The following is a 21,810-nucleotide window of genomic DNA, read 5'->3' as shown; positions in this document are numbered from 1 at the left end:
CTCGATGGGCCGGATGGCCTATTCCTGCTCTTATTTTTATGTTCTTATTATGTCTGGTCTCCAGCTGTTTTGCATCTACTGATTTTCTATTCCACTAATAACAAATAGCCGTGTAAATGTTGAACAAGCATTGGTCCCAGAGCTGATCACTGGAGAACATAATTTTGAACCTTGCACCAGATTTGTTTTTGTCAATGCTGCTTGCTCATTCATATTGTTACTGGTTTAGAGAGAGAGAGTGAGTGTGTGTGTGTATGTGAATGAGTGTATGCATGCGTATGCATACTTGTTATAATCTCATCAGGAATAATTTTCTATTGTCTATTGATTTAATTGCACAGAAATGAGCAGTGGGAAAGATACTCAAGTGTCTTCAAGTTTTTTTTACATATATCATTATTCAGTTGTCAGGAGAGAACATTACACTTGCTGAAAACGTGGCAATAATCTCTGAAGGAACTACTGGTCTGGTCACATGGGAAGCTGCGCTGTACTTTGCAGAATGGGCCATGGAAAACCCTGAAGTGTTTAATTGCAGGTCAGAATTAGTAGAATTAGGAATCAATTTTATTCCCGTGGAAAGAGAAATTAATATCTTTTCGTCTTCTATTTAAAGTAAGTTTGATCAGTTTAAATTATATTCTGTCTTTTAAATTATTATACCTTTTAATGCTACTGCATGTTTTATTAGGATGTATCTAGGTATAACCTAGACTTTGTTTTTTAAGACTTCACCAAATAGCTGAGCCATTCCTTATATAATGCCACTCCCACACTGATTCAGCAATGTTGAATTACATATGTTCTACTTTTAAATATTGTAAACGTACTCTTCGACTAAACTTCTTATCTTTGCAAATCTAACTGGGTTTAAGGCTACATATGAAGTAGAAATTGCTTGGAAAGCTTGTTAGAAGCAATTAAAATTATTTGATTGCGTAATTATGGGCCTTCAACAAGTTGTTAATGACCCACTTATGAAGCATCTAATTATTAACTTTGTAACAGGACAGTTTTGGAGTTGGGTAGTGGAATTGGTCTCACAGGAATTGCCATTTGCAAGACTTGCAACCTGAAATGGTACACCTTCAGTGACTGCCATTCTAATGTACTTAAGCAACTGAGGAAGAATATTATTAGAAACAATCTGCAAATAGATTCTGGCATCCGGAATATAAAAGACTGTGAAGTGGAAGTCGAGAGTAACAATGGATCTGAAGAAATTCAAAGACCAAAAGTTGCCATTCTTCAGTTGGATTGGGGAGCAATTACACAAGAACAAGCCTCAGAGCTTCAGTCAGATATTATCATTGCAACAGGTAGGTTAAGCCTTGCACGCTAATACTTTCTTAATTGTGCTTACACATCAGCTGACTTCCTTAACTACACAGATCCTGAGGAGCTGAAAGTTTGTTTAATCCATTTCACTTTAGTTATTCTTGAGAAAATAAAAATGAGTATGAGAAAAGTTTGGTATTTTTGGTGTTATGATGTAAGGGTATGATTGTTTCACGGGTCCTTGTCTGGAGCCAAAAGGTGGATGGCATGTAGTTCCTTTCAGACACATCAGTTACATAAAGCTTTGAATGAGCCACATGAATGAAGACATCTTACCTACTGTGTCTGGGCTGACTTTATGACGGAATCAGTCTCAACGTATTGCTTAATTGCTCATCATCTCTGGCCCTGAAATCTTTGTATTTGATTGGCATCATATGATACCAGTGAAGCAGTAGAGGGTGTTATTCTAGCTTCTGATATAATTATAATTATCAAAGAGGAGGAGTATTAATGAGGGTTTGACATGCCCACTGGAAGGGAGAATTGGTCAAAATAGAAAAGGTACAGAGGCGAAGTGGCAGATAAACTGGCATCTGGGTCACAATTCTCCTGCTGGGAGGTATTTATCAGAATTTGTAAGTATAACATACAATTATATTTTTATTCAGTTATGGGATATGGATAAAACTGGCAGAGTCCTCGAGAGGATGATAGTTATATGTTTAATGGTGATCTTTGCAGTCAAAGTGTATAGCTCTGCCATTAGGTAGGGATTCCAGCATTTGGACACGGTGATAGATTTCCACTTCAAGATAGTCTGTGACTGGAGCTTGCAACTGCCATAAGACATAGGAGCAGAATTAGATCATTCAGCCCGTCAAGACTGCACTGCCATTTCATCATTGGCTGATCCCAGATCTCATTTGCATCTAGATTTAGCACATAGGTAGAAGTTTCAACAAGAGGATTCTAGAGGCTGTGTGCTCCTTTTGGGCTGGGAGAGTGTTGGGCAGCAGTAATTTTTGCCTGTGGTATTACATTGAAGGTGTCATAAGTGATAAGAGTTGAATGTGGAAAGTAGAACCCTGTCCTTATTCCAGCTGAGAAGAGCAAGGGTTATTTCAGAAGTATGGGAAATGTAACAAACACATTTGAATGGCAGAGGGAATCCATAGTTGAAAGAGTATGGAAAATTGGCTTGTCAGTAAAAACGCCACAGAGGTGAAGAAAATTCAAGAATGGAATTTGGTCCATGTAGGGCTATGGGAAATGTAGTCAAGGTAACTGCAAATCAGTGGACTCAGTGAAAGTAAGAATGCTACCATATCTTGGTAATTTAAGGAAGGAGTCCAAGCTGAGTAATATTAATGTGAGAGAAGGCTGTAAGCCTACCAACACAGTTAATGAAATGTTCTAAATCATACTAAAAGCTTTCAGTATTGTGAATAGTTCTAGCCATATAGTGACCTTGAATGAAGAGCAACATAAACCTATTGAAATTATACTTGGACCCACATTCTAAATTACAAGCAGTTACTGAATTTACAAACCTACAGTTGAATTCCCTAGAACTTAAGTGATTTCTGTTAAAGTGAGTGTTATTAAAATACTTCAGCAAATCAAGAATGGTTCCAGACCTCAGCTACCTCTTCCAGTTAGTTGAGGTGTTCATATCTAAAAAAAATTGGTGTGAAGACCTTTTGGAAGTAAAGTTAGGAATTTACTTGCAAAGGATGGCAAATGTTTGGGATCCTTTTGCAAAGTCACTATTGTATCTGAGCTTGTTCATCAAGAGTAGTAAATCAATGCAATTGGACTTGCTGTGCTGTCTAGAAGACGGTTTGCCACTCATCTGAGAGACTTCTTCAGTTCTGATCTATGCTGGTTAGTTTTCCAGCTTTTAAACTCTGGGAGTTGTTTGGACAGGGAGGACAGGTGTTCTGAAATACTACCTGATATAGAATGACTTGGATGACTTAGAACCTTCATAGACATATCTGAGTCTGTTGGATTTTTGTAAACCAAAGGTGTGTGAACTGGCCTCAAACATCTATTCCATCAGAATGTTGCAGATTCAAGATCTATTCCACAGGCTGGAACCCAAAATTTAGGCTGTCTTCTGAGTTGTACTTTGGAAGTAATGCTGTCTTTTGTATGAGAATTAAACTTAAGTCCTGTCGTTATGGACATGAAGAAGAGTTGCCTTGGCCAAAGTTCATCAGGAATTATCTTATTGTTCTTTGTGACAATTGCACGTACAGGGACGGCTCTTGAGAAATCCATTGTTGGCAGTAAAGAATTTTGGGATGACTTGGGAGTCTAAAATGAAGGGTGTAAATGCAAGCTTTTGTTTTGTAAGGATGGCATTGGGTTAGATCAGTTATGATCTTATTAAAAGGTGGATCAGGCTAGTGGAGCTACATGACTCACTGTTTCATTGTTTAGAATGTTCTGTGTATGTGTTCATCAGCCTTTTCCCTTTCCAGTTTCAGAATGATCACTGCACTTTGAGGACACGTTTAAGACACACTTCAATCATTGTTTCACAGATCATAGTATGTGATTGAGATATGTAGTGAGTCAGAGAACAGATGATTTGAGGTCCACTTTATAGAGAAACACAATATATATGTACTATAGCTATTCTTTTATAAAATTAAGTAAGTCAGCTTTGCTTGGTTATGACTAAAATAGTAAGTATTTGAGTATTGAACACCATACTGTAAAAGCACTGCGTTGTCTGAATTGGAAATGTAGAAATCCATACTTCAGTAAAGTATGTGTATAGATGTTAAATCAAGAGGCTGTAGTTTTAATATTAAAGAGTCCAATTGAAAGTGTATGTTACTTTTTATTCTCTTAATAAATAGATATAATTTATGATCCTGAGGTCGCCCTCTGCTTAGTTTCTGCACTGGAGAAACTTCTTGTTGCTACAGCTAGTGGAAAGATGAAAACAAGTTCTGTTGTGTATTTGGCATCCACCATACGTAATCCAGAGACATATCATCAATTCAAAGTGGAACTAGGTAAGTTGCTGGTAATTTCTAAAGAGAGAATTGTTCAGATTCTCCCTGTAGTTGTTTCCATTAGAGTTCCAGCTGATACCAGTTCTTGGGGCTCGGATCATTAAAAATGCAAAACAGGATTCAAATTGCTGAAGCTGCTAAATTCAGATATTGTGGCAACAATCACATCGGAACTCCCACAAGTTTTAGTGGGTGTGGGGTGGGCAGCGAGATGGTGAGAAGGCTGATAAAAGGGCTCCCTCCCTGCTATCAGTATCACTCATCATAAGTTTCTCTAATCCATCACTATATTTACAACATCAGTACAGAAACGTGTCTGATTTGGGTAAATAAGAAGCAGCACCACTAATTTTATTTAATTTTTTTTTGTTATATTTCTAAGTTGGCATGACAGCAAACTCAGGCACATAGGCTTGTTTACTCAATTTCTAGCATGCTGTTTGGTCTTGAGAAGTGTGGAGATATTTGTCAGCAGTGCTTGTGATCTTCGACAAATACTTTAATACATATATTTGGATTATGGGAAACATCTGATTTTTATATCTGTGATTGCAAAGTTTTTGGCTTTTCTTCCAATGCAGGCCTGAGCTGTTGCAGACAAATCAGAGACTTCTTATAGTGAATGATCAACATTATAGCTGTGCTGTCCTGTGAATAGCAAGCAATATATTACTTGCTGCCTTCTAATGAGAAAGACCATAAGACATAGGAGCAGAGTTAAGCCATTCAGCCCATCGAGTTTGCTCCGCCATTACATCATGGCTGATCCCAGATCCCACTAAACCCCATATAAAGAACTTTGGCTGCTCATTCACAATTTTGTCATTCTTTTTACCCAGGACTCTTGCTGCTATAATGCAGCCAGTTTTTCTGTCCAACTCTGCCTTTGTAGCTTTGTAGCCCTAGCTTTTGGATTTTGCCAGTAGTTCAATTATTACCACTTCTCCACATTTCACTCCAGAATAACAATTTGTGGTGCAGCTATTTAGCCAGATCTGTATGATCTTTCTGAAGCATGACTGGCTTCATTTGTTATTCTGGGAGCATTCGGAAGTTTCAAGTCCAAATATCTTCCATACAGATGATTATCTTAAACACATCTCTTTTATCAGAATAGGAGTAAGACACCAGGCCCCTCAAATTTTCCCTGCCGTTCAGTATGATAATGGCTAATTGATGCTGGGCTCCTCAATTCCTCTTCTGTGCTAGTTCCCCTGTTTACATACTGTAATGTTTTAGAAACGAACCAGCAGCAATAGATTACACATGGAATCTGGTTTTGATGTTAAAACCACTATCTTTATTAGTACCTACTTATAATATAGTAACTCAATCAAGATAAACAAAAGTTATTAGTGTTATGTGTGTAAATATAACTCCCAAACTATTGAGATTGGGGGAACGAGGCTTAGAGTCGAGATGGTAAAGTAGGAAGGTTCAGTGATCCACGTAATAAATGATTGAGAGAGCTATTTGTAATCCACGTGGTAATGGAGAGAGATGTTAAGTATTCCACAGGCTCCATGTCGGGTAAACAAAGTAATACACCGAAGATCTTGTCTGTAGAATCCATCCACATATGAATTATCACCGAAAGTGATCTGTCACAGGAATATCGTCTTCCAGTGGTTACCACACAGCATACCCAGGCAAGGGCTACACAAGTGGTCCCACAAGATATCCCCTAAATCCACTCCTATGGATTATACAAAGTGACAGTCACACATTCGTTGTGCACTGTGCTGATGTTTAACCCAATCTTTTGGGCTTAAAAGAGTTCCAAACCATCAGCCAAAGTTCCGGAAGCCGGTCTTCTCTCTCTCTACTACGACTGAAGGTCTCTCTCTGTCTGTGTAAAAGTCTGAAGCAAACTGCTTCAGCCTGTGACTGACATCATAGTCCCGCCTCACTCAGGCGCTTAAAGCGACAGTCCACAGTAAACGAAACCTGTGGGTTTGTAACACCCCATAACCCTCAATTTGTCAATCTTTTAAACAGGTATCTGCCTCCATTTGATAATAATCCCCACTACTTTGGGGCTTCTATCACCCTTGAGGTACGGATAATTGCAGAGATTCACTGCCCTTTTAGAGAAGCGGTTGTCCCCTCCACCCTTGCCCTGGAAAGTGTAAAGAGCTAATGAACTTATTTATCGCAAAGATCTGATCAGGATCCCACTTTCCCCTAGCCCATGGACTGTACCCTGGTCATAGATTTGCAACATTGCCAAGTTCATCCTATTTCCTTTATGCCTTCTTTTGAGTTTCTCTTGTGTACCTTTCATCTTCTAATCCTATTTCCATTAAAACAATGAATGTACATTTTCCCTTCCATTATTATCTTATGCTGCTGTTAATATTTATGCTTGGGAACAATCCCCATCTCTTCAGATTGTGAGGGTGGGCCTGTGTAGAAGGGGAAGGATTTTGGCTGCAGAGGTTGATTAAGTGACTAAGATGCTTGGACTGAGAGCAGGAACTTTGAAAAAGCAAGTCTCACTGATTGAGGGCACTTTATCCAATAAAAGGGAGGTTAAGTGGATTGGGCTTTTGGAGTAGAAATTGTGAGATTGGAGAGTTCAGGCCTTAGTTCAAGAGATCTTGGTGACGGAGCATAGATAAGGTTTTATTTCAAAGTTCAAGGTAAAATTTATTATTAGAGTACACACGTCACCACATACAACTCTTGAGATTCTTTTCCCTGAGGGCATACTTAGCAAATCTATAGAACAGTAACTGTAAACAGGATCAATGAACAACAAGCTGTGCAAATGAAAATATAAATAAAAAGCAATAAGTAATGAGCATGAAATAACAAGATAAAAAGAGTCCTTAAGGTGAGACCATCGGTTGTGGGAACACCAGAAATAGGATAAGTGTTTAAGAGCCTGAAGGTTGAGGGGTAGTGACTGTTCATGAACCTGGTTGTGCAAATCCTGAGGCACTTGTATCTTCTACCTTATGGTAGCAGCAAGAAAACAGCATGGCCTGGGTGGTGAGGATCTTTTCTATGGCAATTTTCATGTAGATGTGCTCAATGGTTGGGAGGGCTTTACCCGTGATGTAGTGGATTTGTGCTGAAAGGCAATGGTGTTCCCATACCAGACCATAATGCAGCTAGTCAGCACACTTTCGATCATACATCTATAGAAGTTTACCAAGGTTTTTGATGACATGCCGAGGAGGTAGAGGTGCTGTCGTGCTTTCTTTGCAATTATATTTATACGATGGTCCAGGACAGGTCCTCTGAGATAGTGATACGTAGGAATTTAAAGTTTCTGATCCTCTTATGCTTACTAGCTCATGGACCTCTGGTTTCCCTCTCCTGACGTCTACAGTCAGTTCCTTGGTCTTATTGACACTGAGTGAGAGGTGGTTGTTATTACACTACTCAGCCGAATTCTGCTGTTCATCCTTAATGCTTGGCAAAGCATAAGCAGGACAGCAGTTGGGATAGTGGCATGCTCTCCTGCAAGGTTTGGTAAGTAAGGGAACCTCAAGGTATCCCTGATGACTGCATCTATGGGAAGTGTACATAGCTGTAGCTCCTGACAGACCAGGTCAAGGGACTGGAGCTGGAGATGGATGTACTTGGAACCATCAAGAAGACTGAGATCTTCATAGGTAAAACTTAAACTGGGGCATTCACACCCAAGGTACAGGCTTCAAAGTTCAAAGTAAATTTATTATCAAAGTACGTAGAGTGCCTATAAAAAGTAATCAACCCTTCCAGAGATTTTCATGTTTTATTGTTTTACAACATTGAATCAGTGGATTTAATTTGGCTTTCTTGACACTGATCAACAGAAAAAGACTCTTGTGTCAAAGTGAAAACATCTCTACAAAGTGATTTAAATCAATTACAAATATAAAAAAACAAAATAATTGAGTGCATATGTACTCACACCCCTCCTTTTTATGACACACCAAATCCTCACTGGTGCAACCAATTAGTTTTAGAAGTCACATGATCAGATAAATGGAGATCTGTTTTTGGAGACCTGTGTGCAGTTAAGGTGTTTCAATTGACTGTAGTAAAACTGCACCTATATCTAGAAGGTCCAGCTGCTGGTGAGTCAGTATCCTGGCAAAATCTACACCACGTAGACAGAACACTCCCAGCAACTCCACAAAAGGGTCATTGAAAAGCACAAGTCAGGAGATGGATACAAGAAAATTTCCAAGTTTCTGAATATTGGAGTACAGTGAAGTCAATCATCAAGAAATGGAAAGAACATGGCACAGCCGTAAGTCTGCCTAATGCAGGCCATCCTCAAAACTGAGTGACAGTGCAAGAAGGGGACTAGTGAGGTAGGCTACCAAGAGACTTATGACAGCTCTGGAGGAGTTACAAGCTTCACTGGCTGAAATGGGAGACTGCACATACAACAACTGCTGCCCTGGTGCTTCACCAGTCGCAGCTTTATGGGAGAGTGGCAAATAGAAAGCCACTGTTGAAAAAAAAACTAACATGAAGTCTCGGCTGGAGTTTGCCAGAAGGCATGTGGGAGACTGAAGTAGTCTGATGAAACCAAAATTGAGCTTTTTAGCCATCAGACTAAATGCTAGATTTGGCACAAGCCAAACACTGCACATCATCAAAAACACACCATCCCTACTGTGAAGCGTGGTGGTGGCTGCATCATGCTGTGAGGATGCTTCACTACAGCAGGCCCTGGAAGGCTTGTGAAGGTAGAGGGTGAAATGAATGCAGCAAAATACAGGGAACTCCTGGAAGAAAACCTGTTGCACTTTGCAAGAGAACCGTGACTTGGGGAAAGATTTGTTTTCCAGCAAGACAATGACCCCAAGCATAAAGCTAATGCTACACAGGAATGGCTTAAAAACAAAGTTAATGTCCTGGAGTGGCCGAATCAGAGTCCAGTTGGGAATTTGTGGCTGGACTTCAAAAGGGCTGTTCACTCATGATCCCCATGCAATCTGACAGAACTTGAGCAGTTTTGTAAAAAAAAAAATGGGGAAAAATTGTAGTGTCTACATGTGCAAAACTGATAGAGACCTATCTACACAGACTCAAAGCTGTAATTGCTGCCAAAAGTGCATTTATTAAATACTGACTTGAAGGGGGTGAATACTTATGCAGTCAATTATTTTGTGCTTTATATTTGTAATTAATTTAGATCACTTCGCTTTGACGTCTTTTTCTGTTGATCAGTGTCAAAAAAACCCAATTAAATCCACTGTGATTCAATGTTGTAAGACAATAAAACATGAAAACTTCCGGGGGTGGGGGTTGAATACTTTTTATAGGTGCTGTATATGTCACCTTTACAACCCTGAGATTTGATTTCTTCTGGGCTATCTCAGTAAATCCAAGAAACACAATAGAATCAATGAAAGACTATATCCAACAGGATGGACAACAACCATTGTTCAAAAAAAATAACATAAGGTGAAAATACAATGGGATGTTATTCTCCCATGCACATTCAATTTACTTTTTAAGATGTTACACAATAAAATAAATTTTCCAGTTGACTAACTTTAAAGGGAGTTTGGGAAACATGGTCTGAGTAAGGGGAGTTTGGGGAAACAATACCAGATGAACTCAAAGTTTGGGGTGGAGAACCACCAAGTGAGATTCCTGGAAGTGGAGGAGAGCCTTGGCCACAAGAGGTGAAAGGAAATGTAACAACTAATGCCCCCATGTATGAAAGAGGCTGAGGGAACTGGTAATCTGGTCTATACAACGGTTCATGGGAATTATCACCTGTGATCCAGTTACTGTATTGTGATTTTTGGTTAATTAGACAGCACATTATTGGAGTTTTACTGGAATCACTTTTTCTAATGTCTTACCTACTTATTTATGTTACCACTTGGTCACATCAACATTAGGTTTCATGTGTACATTGATGACATGACCACCTTTCTAAACCCCTCCACTATCTTTAAATCACTAGGCTGCACGTCCAATGTAGAGTCATAGAACACTATAGCTTAGAAACAGCCCTTCGGGCTATCTAGTCCATACCGAAAATTAATTTGCATAGTCCTACCTGCACAGCCCTCTCCACCTCTCCCATCCGTGTACCAATCTAACTTTCTCTGAAATGCTGAAATTGAATGTGTATCCACCACATGCACTGCAGCTCGTTTCACACATTGTGATTGTTCCCCCCATTCACCTTTCACCCTTAACCCATGACTTCTAGTTGTCGTCTCACCCAATATCAGTGGAAAATGCCTTCTTGCATTTACCACAGGTATACCCCTCATAATTTTGTATAGCTCTTATCAAATATCTTTGTTCTAGGGAATAAAGTCCTAAACTATTCAGCCTTTCCCTTTAACTCAGGTCCTTAAGGCCTGGCAACATCCTTGTAAATTTCCTATGAACCCTTTGAAGCTTATTTAAAACTTTGCTGTACATAGGTGACCAAAACTGCACACAACACTCCAAATTAGGCCTCATCAACAGCTTTGATAATTTCAACACAAGAGCAGTACTGGATGAAGATAAACTTCCTGCAACTAAAACTTTAGACTAAAGTTATACTCCTTGTTCTTCGTCAACCAAGTTCCCCAGTTTTGACTACATCCTTTTTCCTGGTACTTCTGACGTTGAACTAGATTGTTTTAAGTATTAATTTTTTCCTTAAGGTCCAAAACACACCCAAACCACTTTTTCACTTATAGAAAGAAGTACAATCCCGCTGAAGGATCTCAGCCCAAAGCATCGACTGTACTTCTCCCTATAGATGCTGCCTGGCCTGCTACGTTCTACCAGCATCTTGTGTGTTGCTTGAATTTCCAGTATCTTCAGATGTCCTTGTGTCTGCACTTCTTCACTTGACTGTTTCCACCTTTGTAACTGTTCCATGCCAAGCTGATATGTAGAAACACATACCTGTACCTTTTGTATTTGATAATTCTAAAAAGCAGAAAATGCTACCAACATCTGAACTGAAAGGGCCTTCAACTGCTATATTAAGCCCTGTTAATGCTACCTAATCTGTTAATGTTTTGCAAATCTCTAGAATCTGTTCTGACATACTCAACCAAAATATCCCATTTCTTTCTGCATAGTTGCGGTCCTTCAAAACTCTGTGCGGGTAATCAACCCTTTCCTTGTTGACTTGCATTGTCAACTGGTTGATTCATTATCTGATTTAAAAATTCACTTTTTATTTGCAAATCACTGTGTGATCTGTTTTCCCTTCTTGTCTCTCAATTATTTTTAGACAGCTGTCATCTCTCATCTTCCCCCCCCCACTCTACCTTCCTCTTTCTCCTCACCCTCACTTCCCTACCTTCCCAGCAACATTTCCCCCCCCCCCATCCATTTTCATAAATATAGGTTCTTTGACCCTGAACTGGTATCCTCAAGGACCATCAACTTGGGATAACATTTATAACATCCCATCTTAGCCAAGCTTTTGCGAAAGCTCTCCTCCATATATTTTGTGAATTGTAGACACATTTATTCCAGTTATTTTTGCAATCACATTAGTAGTCCTTTTATTTATACCCTTTCCATTATCCAGGGGCCAAAACATATCTTTCATGTGAAATAGTGTTTTAGGTTACCTCTATTTTGGCGTATTGCATTTGGTCAGAATGTGATCTGTTCCACATTGGAAAAAACCAAATACAGATGTGGATTACTGCCTCATGGAGCAGGTATGTTCCACCGTAGGCTGACCTAGAACTTCCTGTTTCCTGCTGTTGAAATTATTCATCATACTCTGATTTGTCTGTCTGTGGATTCCTGCACCACTATAACACGGCCCCATGTAAGGCTGAGTAACAGCACCTTATCCAATCTATTTGGATACATTGAAGCTTTCCAAGCTTGAGAGTGAATTCAGTGGTTTCAGATAAGGTACTCAGTTTACATCAGAATGGCCACGTTCTGCCATGGGTCATTCAACTGTAATATTGACAGTTTTCCTTTCTCAGCATAGTCTGAATATTTAGGAATGCCTATATTTTTGTACTTTTTCTTTTTGCCCTCATTGATCAGCTTACCAATGAGACCATTATTGCCCTATTGGAGATAATTCTGACCCTTCTAACCACGCCTTCTCCCTTCTACATCTAGTTTTTAATTCTTTCCCGCTTTTGACCTGAAATCTTTACTGTTTCTCTCTCCTATTTTCAGCAAGTGCAGACGTTTTGATTTTTCTTCTCTCTGCTGCACAAACGTCAGTTTATCTTAATATGCACTAAATTTCTTCTGTCCCTGCTACATTTACTTAACTACATTGACTGCTTCTCCTCACTCAAAATATTCATTGTGTTGAAATTTCTATTTCACTTTCTAGATACTATAAGCCCTCAGTACTTTTCAGTCAGCTCAGGTATACTAACTTCTTATACCTGATAAACCAATTCTTCCTCTGGAATTTATTCTGCCATAATCTGGAAGAGTGCTCTTTAAAATTTAGTTCTGACTGGTTTCTCAGTTTCTACTCCTTTTGGCCCAATGTCTGTTTTGGTTTTTGGTCTTGTAACATTGTGGCTTGTTCTTCTGGTAGTCTGTTACCTGATAGTTCAAAATCCCAATGATTTGACATCTGGCTCGCTAGATGCTTTCCAAAGTCTTTAAACTTGCTTGATTATTTGAAAAAATATACTACTGAGTAACATTAAAAAAATCAAAAGTAGTTGGGATATTAACAATGTGTTTTATAATCTGCAAAATGTCTGCAAGTTCCAAAAGTGTTGGATTATAATTTTTACTGTATATGAAAGCTAGTTGAAAAGAGGTCATGAAACATTTTGGAACTAGCATATTATTTTACAAAATTAGCATTAAAATACAAAAAATGAGTTCCAATTCTTTGTTAGTCTTCAGTGTATTTTTATAGTTAATTGCAACTGTTTTGGCTCATGAGTTACAGCTGTCCCCCCCCCCTTTACAAAGGTAGAATGTTTTCCTATGAAACCTTTCTTAAGCCGAAATGGCATAAAGTGAAGAGCCATTAATTTATATGGGAAAAAATATTTGTAAAAGTGAAAATCATCTTTGTAATGTGACAACAGGTTACTAATGTAGGTCTTTTGTAAAAGCGAACATTCGTAAAGCGGGGGATGCCTGTATATGAACAGCCAAAATGAAAAGAGCAAAACAAAAGCATTGTAGTCTGTTAAGGGCTTTAAAATTAGGTCAGCTCAATACTTAACTATTTTTTAAGTATTGTGCAATTCCCTCCTTACGTAATTATACTGTATTTCACATGCCCTCATTTACTTTCTCAATCTTTACCAGCTTAGCTGGAACCATTTATGAAGCAAAATACAAATCAAACTGTTTTATTTTTGAAGTTCAAAAAATAGAGCAACAGGTAAAACAAATTCCATTCATAAAAGCAAAATAGTTGCATGCTGCCTTTTATACACACTGACTTGTTTGCTTTTTCGTTGGTACTAATTAGTCTCGTTTAAGAACCATCTGTCAATTTTCCCATCTGCACATAAGTGAATAAATAAAGCCAACTTAGCAGTGTCCTACTGAGTTGTCTTACTCAGCCTTGATGAATCTTCTTTCTATTACTGCTGACGTGGTGCTCCATGCAGATTTGTATCCTCTACATTTGTATTAACTGCCTCAGTGGCCCTCCCTTTTTCATTGTGCTTTCTGCTTGTGAATAATTCCCTCTTTAACGCCCTATACAAAAAATGCACTCTTCCAAATTGTTACATGATTCCCAACCTCTATTTTCAAGTATATGAATACAATTTTTCCTTCCAAATCTAACCTATTTTCTCTTGGTTGATCTATTCTTCAACCTGTGCAAACTTAACTTGCATTCTTGAAATAAAATGGTCCCAACTCCCCCATCATTTCAAAATTCTCATTGTGGTATTTACTTTAACATTCTTCCCCATCTCCATGGTGTTTACTGACCATAGTTCCCTTCATTTTTGACCCAAATGCATTCAGCCACAAGCTCTGTAACCTGGGATTTAAAGAAAAATATTTTAATTTAATACCCTTTTCCCTACAACCCTTCCCTGCTTGACTTTATTAACTTATTATTGACTTTATTCATTATAAAATAACTGATACTTCTGTTCTTTTGAAAACAGGTAAATTTGGAATTGAGTATCAAACGATGAAAGGACCTGCTACAGAGGTGTTTCCATACAACAGATGTATAAAAATAGAGTTGCTTAAATTAAATTATGGAACTTAATGTCCAAAATGCTGTAAATAAAATTAAATTCTTTTATATTAAAAGTAATGTACTGCACATGGCTTTTCATAAGGAGACAAGTTGTTTTTTTAAACTCAAAGTAGTGCTGTAGCTTTAATTATTGTGTCCAATGTTTTTCTGTCAAAATGGCTAGGCATTCCATTTGAAAATAACACCTAACTTGTAAAAACATTAAGGTTGACTTTTGTAAAATGTAGTCATTTCAGTTTTGTAATCCAAAAATTATTTGGCCTTCATTCCTGTTTTCATGTCATCTTCAGACTGGGTTTTTTCTTATCAACGGCATTTCAGGATCCAGTCAGAAGCAACTATAGACACAGCCAGACCTGCTGAAGAGTCTCAGTAATGGTCAGATCTCAATGACTTGCCAACAAAGGAAGCACCATTTCATCCCAGTTCTCATCCCACTGAACCATCTTGGCTTCTTTCAAGTTTCTTTTAAATACACCAAGTTTGTTTCCTTCATTGTGGAAATCTGTGAAGAGAAGCTGAAAATACATCTCTATTGGCTAAAGATCAAAGAAATGTTTAAGATTTAATTTATATCATAAGTAAAGGAGAAATGTCTGCCAAGTGCAAGGGGATGTAACAGGGCCTACTTGTTTTCATAAATGCAGTTAGTTGTGTTTTGTTACTATATATAAAATCCAATAAATCTTAAGGAGTTGTGAAGTGTGTTTAAAACCAAATTGACCCCATTGCTACAATACTAACTTTGGATATGTTGTTGTTTGTAATTCATGGTCAGAACACAGCTTTCAAATTATCCAACTTCAGATTTTGGAACAATTTATTTCTCACATACACATCAAAACATAGTGAAATGTGTCCTTTGTGTTAACAGCCAACACTTAACGATGTGCTGGGGACAGCCCACAAGTATTGCCACAATTTCTGGCACCAGCATAGATGCCTACCAAGAGCAAAACAAGCCCCATTCTTCCTCTCTCCCACCCACATGCATACACATGTAGAGTCTTCAAGCCTCCAGTTGACTTCCAGACCCTAGGCATTGCCTTCCAATTGACCGCTGGGCTTTGATTTTTGGTATCGACTCCAGGACTCACCAAACAGTAGGCTTTGAATTGAAGACTCCCCGATGACAGGATCCTGAACTCTGACCTCCTGATGGAACTCTGATCCCAGAATCCACTGTCACTCTTAAACTTGGGGGTCCACCAGCCTGACATCTGACCACAGATGTCTTTTGTTCAACATCATTGGATCTTTGAACAGAGGCCCAAACTTTTGTCTGATCTCTAACCCACTGTCTCTAAACCCTAACCTGTCCCCAAAATCATCCCTACAAATCTAAAAAGCAACTAAGTCTGTGCCATGACCTTCATGGAAACCACAGATCACCACAATCTTGATCAGAATTTCCATGGCTCCTGAAAAGCCGTGCCCTGAATATACTACCAAACTTATCCTCTTCATTCTGGCTAGACCACATCTTCACTAACTTAAGGTCAGCTGCAAGCATAGTGCTCAGTTCCACTCCCATGCTCTCAGAAAATGAAGCAAATGGCTTGGAATTAATAAGACCTGGTCAACACAGTTTGGTACTATCTTGAGAGAGTAACAACCTCATTTTTGATAATGTCATCATCAAAACTGTACCGTGTGAGTCCTCAAATAACTAAATATTGACATCCAAGATTAAAATAATCTTCTCCCCCTGTTTCCACCACATAAGTAAGTTGGTTTAAAAAAAAGATTTGCATTTAATTGGCCTGCAATTTGCCAGGCTCTGTCTCTACTCATCTATCTGATTATTCTTTTATCTCCCCCTTCTTCCCTGCAAATACTATACCACCTCTTTTTTTTAAAACATTAACCCATCCTCAAATAAACTATTTACCTCTAGAAAGCAAACTTGTTCATTCTATGGAAACTTTGCATTGAACATCTCTTAGTCTTCTGTTCCAAGAAAAATCTTAACCATATCTGCTAACGTACTTGTAAAATCACATTTGTCTTTCCAGTACCAGCCATCATTCTCAAAAGCAATTTAGAGTTCAAAGTTATTCATCTGAATTTCTTTATTAGAATGATGTAACATGATTTAATGTTAAGTGCATAGAATGCATAGCAGTATAAAAATATTGGTATATAACTTATTGATTGATGATCATGGCAGGTTGATTAGTTAGCAGCTAATTACCAGTGGAACCCCAATAGGTTAAGAGTAATTTATACCTGTTAGAAATTATTTGGAGAGAAACTATTCAAGTTAACAAAGACATCATAAGTCAATTATATCATTTAGTAGTAAAGATTTCCATGGGTAGAGAAATGTAGATTCTATTTTGGGATGCGTAGTAAAGATTATAACATAAATCTGATAATTTTAAATGAGAAAAATCTGCATATGCTGGAAATCCAAGCAACACACACAAAATGCTGGAGGAACTCAGCAGGCCAGGCAGCATCAACGGAAAAGAGTATAGTTGACATTTTGGGTCGCGACCCTTCAGCAGGTCTGGAGAATAAAAGCTGAGAAGCAGACTTAAAAAGTGATGGGGGGAAGGGAAGAGAGAAAAACACAAGGTGATAGGTGAAACCTGAAGGGGGAGGGAAGAAGTAAAGAACTGGGAAGTTGATTGGTGAAGGAAAAGACTATGGAAGAAAGAAAGAAAAAGGGGTGATGTGCACCAGAGGAATGCAATGGGCAGACAAGGAGATGAGGTGAAAAAGGGAAAGGGGGATGTGGGAAATGGTGAGGGAGGATGGTAGGGGGCATTACTGTAAGTTTGAGAAATCAACGTTCATGCCAACAGGCTGGAGGCTATCCAAATAAAATATAAGGTGTTGTTCCTCCTTGACATTGATAGGAGCATTGTGCTGTGTGCAAGTTTAGTCTCATTTCAAAAGAGATACTATAGATGCAGAGGCGGGGTACACTGAATTCTTAAGTTGATGGAATTACATGCAGAAATCTTGACAATGCCAGAACTTGTCCATTCATGAGCATCATAATCAATGTAGATAGAGTATTAAGAACAATTAGTTAAAGGGGTAATGAACTTAAATATCACACTTATTTTGGTGCAGTAACAGATAGAATGATAGCTGGGTATAATTAAAGGCTGCAGGAGAAACTGTTATAGGCAAGAATCAAGACTAATAGCACATAGTTTTACGTTAGTTCAGCAGGCTCCATATTGACTTTACATCTTGAAAATTGGATACCAGAGTGGTAAAATCTAATGCATACCACAAGACTAGACAAATCTAGTTTAGGCAGCTTTTCAAACAAGATTACACATGGGTTGTTGTATACAAGTTAATAAAGATTTAAAGTGATGATATTTACATATTTACTGATTGCTGCACAAATGTAGGAATAGCATAAAATTTTTAATCTGTATAAAATATTAATCTGATTAACTTCAAACTTTTGTATCTAATTATTAATAGAATGTCAAAATCCATTTTATAAAGGCTGGAAAAGATGCCCCAGCATGGGCAATAAAATAATTCATTTTGAGTTCCAAAGTAATCTTTTAAAAAAATCACTTTCATTGCAAATATCATCTTACCTTTAGTTGCTCAGCAAGTTCATGAGAATTTTTAAATATCAGACCATTTTCTTCATGTTTCACAAGTTCTGGTAGACTGTCAAATAATGGGAAGAATGTTACAAATGATCTTGAATAACAAAGATAGGAGGTAAGAGGGCTGAAAGGACCACGAGGAGAAGCTGAAAAAGAATAGGACTGGGAAGGTAGTGAAAAGAAGTAATTGACAACAAACATGTAATCAAACATCACAATTAGTTGAGTGAAACTGATAAAGTAAGGAAGTTTCTGACTCTTATATTTTGAATGTGCAGAGAATTAATTCCAAAATTTAAATAATAAAATGCCAAAATCTAATGAAAATGCACAATTTAAAAATAAACTTGAATGTCTCTTGGGGTGGGGGGGCGGTTGTGGAGGCATTTACATTACTGGATGCCTGAAACACAAATAGTAAAAGCTGTTTTGCAGTGTGAATATGTTGGTTTCAAAGATACAGTTTGGTGTCAGAGGTACCCCTTTTATTGGTTAAGGGACCACAAAAATCATAGCTGAATATTTAAAGAAAATGCGTATTGAGCAGGCAAACAGCAAGCATGGATGAACTGCTGTGTTTTTTTTACATGATAGAAATTAACACTTTCTGCAACTCATCAATTTTTCAATATTATACAAGTAATAAATCAATGAAACAATAGTGCCTCAATACTCAACATATTTGCTTGCTTGATTAAATCCTGCTTTTAAAGTAAATTATTTCAGGATTAACCATAATTAAGAAACTGTAAATAGACAATGTAACAGGGAGAGAAGGAAGAATCAGGAAGTTATTATTTTACCTTATACGTACCACTGGAAATCAAGTGCACACACTGGCAAACGACAACCAAACATGTCTACTACTTTCATTGGCAAGTCTAGTCCACTGCTTGATTTATGAAGACAAACTCCTAAATCACCAGATCCTATAAAGTGATTACAAAATATAAGGTATGGGGGAAATGTACATTACATGTTTAATCCAATTGCATTATCTGTACAAAATATTCCAGCAAAAATATTTCTTTAAAATCTTCAGCTACAGGTATGCGTCGCTTAACGTCCACGATACGTTCTGTGAAATTGGACATTATGTGATTTGGACGTTGTGCGAACACCATATTATATACTTTGACTCTTGCTGCGGCTATCATTAGGAGTGGTTTTGCTGGGTTGAGAAGCCATGATGCACTTTATGGTAATATTTTCAAAAGAAAATTAAACAGAGAGAGAACGTTATTACACTCGAGACACGCAGTACACGAGATTGGTTATGTCTGCTACGTCATGTCCTCAGATTGGGACTACAGATGTATATGTGATCGGACGTTGTCTGAATGGATGTTAAGCGGCACACACCTGTATTTAAAAGAAAATATAATTGCAAAGAATCAAAGTGTGGAGTTCTATGACTTTGCCAATACTTGCATGGATACTAAGTTCTCGGCCTTTAGAAACCAATGTCACCCTAAATAGTTGTTCAATAAGCTCAGCCATGCTTTATGCACATCTGAGTATCTAATCGTATTTCAGAAAGTATTATGACAGATCGTAAGATTTACCATGCTATTCCTTAATCAGTTTCAATTATGAAGTAAAAAATAAAACCAAATAACTAAAATGACTGCTATTTAAATGTGTGTATTTTACCTAGCAGCACTGGATAGTCCTCTGCTTCCAGCCATGGAGTACAAATGTGAACATACTTAAAATGCATTTTTTCAATTAGATTGGTGTAATATTTCTTTAATGGACCTTTTCCTGAAAAACAGAATACATTTAATCATATTTAATTCAGTGAACTAGGAAGAGTTGATGAATGTGGGAAGAGTAAGATTTGAGGTCAGGGCACTGGGGAAAGAGAAGGAGAGGGTGAAGTGAGAAAGGTGGTGGGAGTAGGGAATTGGGAAGAAAATAAGCAAGAGATTTTCAGGACGAATGAGAAAACAGATGTTCAGAAATGTACCTGTAATAGCACAAACAAGGGATGGCAATTTGGAACCACTGGTTATAAATCTTTCATACTCTGAAAAGAAAACAAAAAAAAAAGCTTAAATTGGGGAAAAAAAATGCAAAAATGCACAATAATTTGAAAAGTGAGACGGTATAAGAAAATCCAATCAAATTGTTACACTAACCATGTAATGTTTTTTCCTTCTCAAGTATTGGAATTATTCAAAGTTCAAAGTAAATTTATTATCAAAGTACATTTAACTTCATTGGTAAAGAATCTGTTTCACCACTGGGACACTACAGACAAATTGCTGTCAAAGTTTCTTTAGCGTACGTCCAGTTCGACCATTATATGTTTTTGTTATAGATGGTTTTGCCACTGAAAAGGCAGTTTTTGCTTATTAGTTACAAATACATTCAAAATTTTGAATATCGCAATCAAATCTTTTAAAAATTATCTTTGCTCCAGGGAGGACAGTACAACTTTGCCAATATCAAAGTAAAAATGAAGGTATTGTTATAAGTCTTCTGCATCTTCATGGCTTTGATCCCCTTCATAAAGTTTTATGCCCACACAGAACAAAACACAATATTCAGCAAAAGATCAACCAGCATTTAAAAAATCTCTCGTTTTCCTCTTGTAGGCATTATTTCTGGTTGGTTTCTTTGCAGTTCATAATGCACTGATCATTTTGGCAGAAACTAGCTGAAGCAGACATTGGAACATTATTAAATGTATGTTTAGCACCTATCAAAAATACTTGTTAATTCTTATGGACTTATAATGCTACATAACTCAAAAACAGACCCAACTTCAACTGTCCTACATAATTCCCACAAACAACATAATTCCTGGTCTTTGACACAGCTACCATAATATTTTAAATTCCTGCATTTGCAGTCAAGCAAATAGGATACTGCTCACAGATTATATTGATTTCCATGACGCAATAATTTCCAGTCATCCCAAGAATTTGGTTCTACAGGTAATTCGTTCTATTGTCACTGGAATCCATATCCTTGCAGTGTTTAGAAGATCAGATTGAAAATGAAATAATGGGCATTGAAACAAAATAGATTTAAAATCTATCTTATGCATGTATGTTTATAATATGTATAATAAATGGTAGAAATACCATTTATTTGTCAAACTGGAGACTACAACAAATATTTTTTAAATAAGGAGGCAGCATTGAATTTGCATATTTAAGATTTTATAAAACAGCCTGGTTGATAACCAGGCTTTTTAAAAAAATTGCAGCAAGAGGTGGAGAGGGAAGAGGTGAAAGAAGCTCGGAGAGAAGCTGTTTTTTTAAACTGATCGTGGCAAAGAGGCTAGACTGCGCAGGCGCATGACGTAGCGCACCAAAGGTTTAAAAAGAAAGACCGATATATACAGTGGCCATCATTGGAGAGGACTGAGGCAGAGTGGGTCGGCTTTGGCTCAATCAGGCTTCGGCGAGAACAGGCAGAGGCGAGGTTTGAACGGGGCACAACTGTGCAAGCACATGAAAGTCGGCCCGTGAGGCAGCGGGAGAATTTAAATAGCGAGCAGAGGCTGAGTACGAGCTTCATTCCAGGTGAAGAAAGGCCGGGTAAGCTCCTTTAATTAATCTAATTAGATTAGGAGTAGGTAATGGAGGCAGCAGTTAGGGCAGTTGAGTGCTCTGTTTGCAGTATGTGGGAAGTCAGGGCAAGCACAGCTGTCCCTGATGACTACACCCTGCAAAAGGTGCATCCAGCTGCAGCTCCTGTCAAACCGTGTTAGGGAACTGGAGCTGGAGCTGGATGAACTTCAGATCAT

At 37.9% G+C, this 21,810-nt stretch overlaps 2 protein-coding genes across 5 annotated transcripts in view; one reads left to right on the top strand and one right to left on the bottom strand.

Moving 5' to 3' along the window:
* eef2kmt (eukaryotic elongation factor 2 lysine methyltransferase) overlaps window positions 1–14,529 on the top strand; it is a 32,622-nt gene extending 18,093 nt beyond the window's left edge. The window contains exons 5-8 of the mRNA XM_059979665.1: window positions 405–538; window positions 1,009–1,319; window positions 4,152–4,310; window positions 14,366–14,529. Coding sequence (XP_059835648.1) covers window positions 405–538; window positions 1,009–1,319; window positions 4,152–4,310; window positions 14,366–14,472 — 711 coding nt within the window. The 3' untranslated portion in view covers window positions 14,473–14,529. The remainder of the gene's footprint in view (window positions 1–404; window positions 539–1,008; window positions 1,320–4,151; window positions 4,311–14,365) is intronic.
* The window catches only part of alg1 (ALG1 chitobiosyldiphosphodolichol beta-mannosyltransferase), a 33,650-nt gene continuing 25,412 nt past the window's right edge, over window positions 13,573–21,810 (bottom strand). For 2 of the 4 annotated variants that reach the window (XM_059979664.1, XM_059979662.1), the window contains 5 exons: window positions 20,020–20,079; window positions 19,704–19,814; window positions 18,865–18,979; window positions 18,036–18,111; window positions 13,573–14,981 (listed from right to left, as the gene is read on the bottom strand). In XM_059979664.1, coding sequence (XP_059835647.1) covers window positions 14,850–14,981; window positions 18,036–18,111; window positions 18,865–18,979; window positions 19,704–19,814; window positions 20,020–20,079 — 494 coding nt within the window. In that variant the 3' untranslated portion in view covers window positions 13,573–14,849. Of the gene's footprint in view, window positions 14,982–18,035; window positions 18,112–18,853; window positions 18,980–19,703; window positions 19,815–20,019; window positions 20,080–21,810 lie in introns of all 4 variants that reach the window. The other 2 variants (XM_059979663.1, XR_009513983.1) reach the window with 2 other exon arrangements.

This window comes from Hypanus sabinus, chromosome 9 (genome assembly GCF_030144855.1).
Source record: "Hypanus sabinus isolate sHypSab1 chromosome 9, sHypSab1.hap1, whole genome shotgun sequence".
NCBI classification, from domain to species: Eukaryota; Metazoa; Chordata; class Chondrichthyes; order Myliobatiformes; family Dasyatidae; genus Hypanus; species Hypanus sabinus.
This window is presented reverse-complemented; position numbering and strand designations above follow the sequence as displayed.